We start from the raw sequence: 8,279 nt of genomic DNA on the forward strand, positions 1-8,279 counted from the left end.
TGATCTAACCTATTGGAATGGAACAACAGAAAAACAAAGTAAACTCAAATGTTATTTGGCCCTAAATAGAGATTACACAACTGCAGAATATCTGAGTACAGTGAAAGACTGTAAATGAAGAAGACAAATGATGAGGAACAGACTGGGCAATCATACTCTGACTATAGAGACGGGCAGATATCCACAGCACTGGCTGCCCAGAGAGAGCCGCATCTGCCCTTACTGTAATCACAGAGCAACACTTCCTCACCAGCTGCCCTAACTATGAAGAAATTAGAAAGAAATTTTATCCCAAAATTACCCTGACTTCAAAATGTTAAACAAGAAAACACAACTTCAATTATTTATTAGGTGAAAAACAAGATTGTATCTTACTGGCAGCAAGATACATAGATGCCTGTCACAAAAAGAGGGAGGAGTCAACAAATCATTGATGCACACAGACACACACCCACCCACACACACCCACACACACACACACACACACACACACACCACATTGAATTATAAATTGTTCGTAGAATTCTACGATTCTAAAATGTTAATCATATTGAATTGAATTGACTCCGTCAGATCACAGCTTCTCCTGCTTTCCCTTCTGACTGACGCTTATATATGCACAGATTTCGTGTCTGAAGTAGGGTTGTCAAACGTACCAACTTTGGAACCAGTCGGTACTGGAAGTTAAAAATTGTGACGATACCAGCATTTTGAGTGGATTCTTAAACACCTCTGATTGGCTATTGTGTTCACACGCTCAACGGATTGCGGGAAATGCTGGTCTCGTTACATTTTTACATTTCAGTACCGACTGGTTTCGAAGTTGCTACGTCTGATAACGCTTCATTGTTCCTTCTCTTGGTGCGAGTTGTAGGGCTGTCAAAATTGCTGAAAAACTAAACTCGAATTTTGTACTTAAATATTATCAATATTCAAACTATATTTAAATTTAAAAGGCATAATTCCAGTTAGGGAGAAAAAAGCTTTTGGATTCTCTCCTGAGGCCACAAGAGGGCGCATCGAGCAAAATATTACTAATTTCTTCAAAGCAATAAAATAACAACTATCTTTGAAAAAAAGTGCATAATGTTTAAAATAATGTTTATAAACCATATATAATTAAGTTGCTTAAACAATTAGAAACAAAACAGCATCATGTATGTATATATAGTTTAATACAAAGGACTGAAAACCAATCACAAAGAGTACTTTCTTCATTTAAAAGCATGAGATGCAGTGGGATGGGGAAAACCGCCATAAAGTCTCGAGACATGTTTTTTTGAAAGTTGAACTTTAATTTTACTTAAAATATTTTCGCGAGTGCAACGGTGATAGATGTCCCACTAGAAAATGCGATAAATATGTCTTCTGTGTGAATGGCTTGGTTTCAGTTTTGATGTAAACAACAACATCTCCGCATTGATGTTCTCTTTTTCTACAATATTTTGAATGAACAATGCAGCAGTGCCACATGTAGTGGCTTCAACTGGATAAGCTAAGAAAAACATTAAAATGCAACGACACCTACATCGTCATCGCATCTCGTGCGCCACTGAAAAGGCAGCCTGATGCACACCTTAAATTCGAATGCAGCGTTTTTGCATTCGAACGTGGATTTTTATTTTCAATTCGACGATTACTCTAAATTCAAATTTTTTTGACAGCCCTAGCGAGTTGTACACATTAGAAAATAAACTGTTTCTGTGACGAGTCACTTGAATGGTGTACACTCATAAGATTAAGACTGCTCTTATAACAGTTTGCTTTAAAAAGTGTTTTAATTATACAGGGTGTGGGTCGCCCCTCTGAATGCATTTCACCCTGATGAAACAACGTGACCATCACAGCAATGAAATTCACTTTGACATGGGGCAGCGTTTGCTAACTCTGCACCGTTTGCTGTCAGTTTCCAGGAAAAGACAAGTCTTTCTTACTGGAACCAGCAATAACCTCAAACAAACCTTTGAAGCTCACGATAAAAGCCGACAGCACATAGAGAGCACGATGCCCATAAAAATCTGGTCCACAGACGTATGAATGAAGAGAACTGTAAGCTGTATATACACTGTGTGCACAATTATTAGGCAAGTTGTATTTTTGAGGATTAATTTAGTTATTGTACAACTACAGTGCTCTTGGTCAATCCAAAATGTTAACAAAGCTTCTGAGAATTTTTCTATTTTCTATTTAAAAAAAAAAAATCACCAATTGAGCCCAATTAGATACGAGTATTAACAGCTAAGGTCAGATGTTTTACCAAGCTATTATTATTATTTATTTTTTTTACGTTTAGATACATATGTAAGGCAGAAGCCCATGAGACAGAAAAGATATGGGGGCTTAGAGATTTTCTCTTAATGTTTGGATGCTTAAAACAAACAATCAAAACGCTCTTATCATGAGCATAAAACAAAGTTAACTATTAATTTCAATGTTTATGTTGTCTTTCCTTGCATCTAAATAATTTTCCCAGTTTTAAGAATTATAGCCTATTTTTATTTTTAAAATGCTCTTAACATACTGATTAATAATGCTAAATGTTGATTTAAAAAAAACCTGGTTTGAATGGTCAGATGATATTTGCAGCATTGTTGTTTTCTGTTGTGTTTTTAGCAACAGTATCGATCTATTTTACTTTGTTTCTGCTGTTTTTAAAATAAGCGCGTCATCCGCTCTTACTGGTGCTTTAGCATCTTTAGAAGCGCACGGCTTGAATGAAGCGCGTCTGGCTCTAGATAAAAAATAAATAAATAAAAAAATATACGTGGATCATTACCATAAAGGACCCCTAGCGCTTGTGGTGTGAACCGCTCTGTTGTGTTGATGCGGTACGCTTTATTTAGAAATGGAAGACGGTGCTGGCGTTGCGGTTACGTCCACCATTGTAATATGCCTGCCCTAAACGTACACATATTGGACACCTGACGCATTCACTCGCTGCAGGAAAAACACCACATCAAACCGGATCTGCGCGCTCTGCCTGTGTGGTGTGATGGTCTTCTCCACAGCTGCTTTGAAACAGTAGTGTGCCAGAGGGAGGCGGTGTTTGAGCAGTACCTGGTGGAGAGAGAGGTGGGGTCCACGTGCCAGATGAGCAGACAGGACTGACAGGCCACGGCCAGAGCAGAGCCACACAGAGGCTTCCACTGCAGAGCGCACACGGACCTCTGGCAGCGGTGCTTCAGCGTCGGCGTCGCAGAACTGCAGCACAACACACACTGAAGCTGCAATCATTCATTTCAATTAACAGAAGTCAGCTACATCTAATCACACTTCTGGAAATCAGTACGGAGCTTCAACTTGTGCTGCTAGCAGGATCAGAAACATCGCAAGTCATGCAACAAAACTAGAAAACTCACTAGCAACCAAGCTGTGAGCAGCACATGATCAGGAGCGCTGTTTTCACGAATATCAGCACGACTGCATGTGTGATGTTGATTTCATGCAACAGTTCATACAGTGCATTCAGAAACTACTCAAATCCATTTTTTTGCATTTTGATTTTGTTTCGGCCTTATGCTAAAAATGCTTTACATTATTATTTAAATCAATCTACACACTCCATGCCAAGCAAATAAAACAAACAAAAATGGATTTGTGATAACTTTGCACATTTTTTAAAAAAAGTATCATCTTTGCATAAGTTTTCAGTAACTCGGTACTTCGTTGAAGCACCTTTGGCAAAAATTACTGCAATTTTCACATTTGCGTAATTTCCAACACTTTCGTGCATTACCATATTTTACCATATTTTTACTGAGAAGCATTTGTAATTTCACTGAAATTGCAGCCTTCCATCAAAATGAAAGCTCACGGCTTTATCTTCTGTAAGTGAAGTTTACACAAAAGAATGGTTCCTCTTCCTAAAAGCACCAGTGTGAATGTAATGCAGATTGAGACTACTAAAAACAGGTTTGAGTTCAGTTTGAATTCCAGCTACAAGGCTAATGCCAAGACTTTATACTCAATTTGGATCCTGAAAATAGGTTTTCAAACATTCAAAGTGCACCAGACTGATGCACCTTTCAACAAAGTGTGTAAAACCCAGGCTCTCAGACACAGATTTGCCTTTTGATGCTTTACATGTTATCAACATTTCATCATGTCATATTCAAGTCAATTTAACTCTAAAACGTTTAGGTACATCATAAAAACAAAGTCTAAGTGGTTTTGTTGCTGAATGAATACACGGTCGTTCAAACTGCACTTATGGTGCGCGAGGATCTGTAATTGTAATTTTGATTTACAGTATAAAATCTAACTTGTACTTTTTGATATGTAATGTAAGATTTGTGTTCGTGTCCAATGGGATACCTGTTAGATTTGTAAATCCTGATGGAGTCGTCTAGCAGAGCTACAGCAAACTTATCAGTGTGCGGATGCCAGGCGAAGCTTCTCAGAGCGCTGTCAGACCTGAAAACAACACAGAAACCAGACCAGAAGCTCATGGATCGTCTCCCGTGCTCAGTTTATAAAGGTCTCAGAACCAAAACAGTGTAAATGTACCAATCCAGCATCTGTGAAAACTCTGCCACCATCTCGTCACTGCTCAGCTAGCGGACAGAAAGAAAGGCCGTCCATTATGACTGCAGTGTGACGCTGACACAGATCTAAAGCTTAGACACGATCCAAGCTCATACTCACAGTCAGATGTGGAAACAGAGAGCCGTGGAATGAAGAAGCCCATCTGAGCAGAGCCAGGACGCAGGCGGATCCGACGGCCAGGAACCTGGGCACTGAAACACAAGCAGACAGTGGCTCATGCGTATGTCAGCGACCGCTGTGTGATTATAGCCTGTCAGAGAGCCTTACCTTCCTCTGCGCTGTTAGTGATCTCATCTAACAGACCGTACAGACCCGCGTCACGCCTGAAACACAGACACCAGTGCAGTCAACTCGTCACAGCTCCACTAAACCCAACATCTGATCATTTCAGTTCAGATTATTTATTTTGAGGGTCCCTTTTGAGCATTCGGTTGACATTTAGTAACTTCAGTAAACATCTGCTGTCTCTTTATTGTGATGATGTCCCAACAGACTACTGACTATAAGTAACTTTGCAAGTACACGTCAACTTAATCTAACCCTACCAGTCTACTAGTACTCTACTAACACTCTAATGAGAGCTCGTAGATGTGTAGGTGCAAGTATAGTCAACAGAATGTGTTAAAGGGACCATCAAAATAAAGTGAAACCATTTCAAATATTCAAGAATATACGACACGCATTTTGCATGTGATAGAACAGAAAGTGTTATAATCGAAACGAGCAGCATTAATACATAATAGAAAACTACCGATTAAGACTAACATCGTGATCTGCTTCAAGAACAAACACTTGAGGAGAAAGGATTCAACCCGGCAGGAAACACACCGAGCTTTTTCTTCAACGGATTCCAGTTCGCTCAGAAAACACCATGGGAGTGTCATGAAAACAGTCCATGTCTTCTGGAGCCACGTGAAAGCTTTGTGCGAGGAACAGAGCTATTGAGAGCGTTATTCACTGACTCGCATTAAGCTGTCAAACTGAGGAGTAGTTAAAGTCACCACAAAAGTCCTTGAGTGTAATGATGCAGAAGTGGAAGCTCTCACCAGGCTCCAGCGCTCCTCATCCACAGCGTGTCTCTCTGGTCCAGGAAGGCTGATCTACTGCTGCTCTCCGGACGACTGTGACCCTTCAGAGTGTCTCTGGTGAACTGAGGACTGGGCAGATCACACGGCTGCAACCAGACACACACAACACCTCTTCAAAAGAGTTAACTGAATAAACATGTTCTCTCACAGGGTTAAAACCAGCACAGTCTAATGAAACATGCTTCATGGATAAAGGGTTTCGGCAGAGAGAGCATGTTGGAGGATCTTCTTCTAATGTTAAAAACTTGTGTGTCATCCTGCAGAGACCTATTCTACAGCGGGTATAAACAATCTGCTGCCATCGCTTGGAAAACTGATCGAAATTTATTTTTTCAACATTGAGCCTAATTTCAACATTGGGCCTAATTTCATGGAGTTTATTCATTGTATATAGATCCCACTGTTTTTGCCATTTGTTATTAACATAGGAACAAATTACTGGTTTTAAATCCATAGGAGGAACTGCACAGATGTCGAGGTCTGCCGATAATGCTTCTTTTGCAGCAGAGTCTGCCCTGGTACCCAACAAAACCAGATATTAAAATCACCATCCTCTAGCTGCAGCAGTTTGTAAAAAAATCATTATGTGCATTAGAGATGATCGTTTTTAAGAGCTTGAAGACAGAACTTTGAATTTAGAATTAAAAGACCATTTCTCTGTTCCATAGTCTTTATGCAGTTTAACGCCAAAATGATAGCATTTGCTGCTAAACTGAGCTGTGTTTGGTGATGGATATTCCTCTTTTTTTGGTGGCGGATCACAAATGCAGATGATACATGGTCCTCAGCGTCTGATCCGTCAGTATATATATGGACAGGTGATGGAAACATTTCTCTGATATAAAGGAGCTGCTGTTGAAAGTCACTGGCAGGGTTGCCAGGTTTTCACCACAAAACCCACCCAACTGCTACTCAAAACTAGCCCAATGGCATTTCGAGGGGGTCCCCCGGTAAAAATCACATTTCAGGAGTAAAATACATGTTTTTTGGCGAGGTTCCCCTGGTAAAATTCACATCGCTGGGGCTAAATATCACGTTACTGGGGGTCGCTTCAATCCACAGACAGGAAAGACAACCCAGAGCAACAGTGCTAAAGTAGCCCAAGACTTGGCAACACTGCTCATTGGAGTGGGTTTCAGATTTTTTCTTAGTTAAATCTAAAATTATTTTTATTTTTGTTTTCAATTACACGACAGAATCAAGGATAACTTACTAAAGTACAAAAAAGTTTTTCTTTCTTTTTTTTCACAATTTTTTTTGTTTTTGTTCCAATATGTCAAATGTTACTGTTGCGATTGTGTTATTCAATATCTTAAACTGTGATATATAAATCAGCTTAATACCATCATGAAAAAAAACGTGTGCAATCCCAAAAGCAAATCTACTCTAGTGACAAGCTGTCGTAAATACTGACATTAACACACTGGAGAAGTGTGCAGATGCGAATAGAGGTAAATAATGTGAATGCTTTCGTAGAATCAAGTTAATTTTTGTGAGTCTCAGATGTGTTTTACGGAGAAGACTTCGGCAGAGCGCTCTTCACGAGGTCAGTCAGTGAGAGATATTAGAGATGTGTACTCGAGCAGAAGATGATGTTCGTGAGGTAAACTGAGTGGGTTTCGTCTAAGTTAGTGGTCAGGTCTGGAGCAGCAGGTGCTGCTGAACCGGACAGTGATGCATTACCTGTGCTGGTGTTTATGTAGGGGTTATAGGAAGCGTTCTCAGACCTGTGAGTGTTCTCCGGGATGAAGCGCGGACAGAAGCTCGTTGTTGCGCTCGAGCAGCGTCTGTGCAGCCGTTACCGGAGCCGGGAACACACCGAGAGAACACATCCTGCACACAGCACGGCACACAGACTTCACAAACACGCGGGACCCGAGAAAACACGGCAGGGAAAGTGCGCTCACCTTCTGATCAGATCAGCGTAACTCACTCACTCACTCCACACCACACGCGCGCCTTCAGCCTACGGAAGCCCCGACGAGACAGACGAAAACCGCAGGAGAACGCAAACAACAAAAGTCCCCTTCTTCTTCTTGTTATGAGATTTGCGGCAGATTCGACGCGTCAGAGGCGCACTGCTGCCCTCCTCAGTCCATTTGAAGAACTCCGCTTAGTGCGTTCTTACGTAAAGACCGGCTCGGTGTAAAAGGTTAATAACAGCTTTTGTTGTTTCATAGTCTTCAGAACATAGAATCTGTGCCTCCAGATTCCAGCAGCTCAGAAAACAAGAGATCTGTTGCTGTGCGATGAATAACGCATTCCATCAGTACATGATTCACACAGTATATATCATCTCAATGCTTGCCATCCCATAATTCAGTGCACAGTGCACTTATGTTTGATGTGTTTTAATGCTTTCTGCAGTAAAAAATAACGCCTTTGTTCCCCTCTTCCCTTTCTTATTTTTTATAATTTTGTTATTTTTGCAAAATAATATTCTTGCACTCATCTCTTCCATACGTTGCTTTCGGTTCTACTTCATTCTTGTGTACGGCTTTTTAATTTTTTTGTCATCTCATCAGCCTCTTCATTGCCCTGTATCTCAGGAATCCCACTGCATTCCTTGTTTTTATCACCTGATTTAGTGCAACTAGAATTTCAAGTATTAAACCTGATCTGGCCTGACTCTTCCTGCTCTTTATT

General features: G+C 40.5%; 1 protein-coding gene across 1 annotated transcript in view; it reads right to left on the reverse strand.

The window, feature by feature from the left end:
- Window positions 1-7,684, reverse strand: part of aaas (achalasia, adrenocortical insufficiency, alacrimia) — a 17,673-nt gene extending 9,989 nt beyond the window's left edge. The window contains exons 1-8 of the mRNA XM_016502846.1: window positions 7,541-7,684; window positions 7,361-7,466; window positions 5,592-5,719; window positions 4,813-4,868; window positions 4,645-4,736; window positions 4,507-4,553; window positions 4,315-4,413; window positions 3,058-3,201 (exon numbers count right to left, since the gene is read on the reverse strand). Of these exons, the coding sequence (XP_016358332.1) occupies window positions 3,058-3,201; window positions 4,315-4,413; window positions 4,507-4,553; window positions 4,645-4,736; window positions 4,813-4,868; window positions 5,592-5,719; window positions 7,361-7,465 (671 nt within the window). The 5' untranslated portion in view covers window position 7,466; window positions 7,541-7,684. The remainder of the gene's footprint in view (window positions 1-3,057; window positions 3,202-4,314; window positions 4,414-4,506; window positions 4,554-4,644; window positions 4,737-4,812; window positions 4,869-5,591; window positions 5,720-7,360; window positions 7,467-7,540) is intronic.
- Window positions 7,685-8,279: the final 595 nt, after the last annotated feature.

Source organism: Sinocyclocheilus anshuiensis, unplaced genomic scaffold, assembly GCF_001515605.1.
Source record: "Sinocyclocheilus anshuiensis isolate Anshui unplaced genomic scaffold, SAMN03320099.WGS_v1.1 scaffold1838, whole genome shotgun sequence".
Lineage (NCBI taxonomy): Eukaryota > Metazoa > Chordata > Actinopteri > Cypriniformes > Cyprinidae > Sinocyclocheilus > Sinocyclocheilus anshuiensis.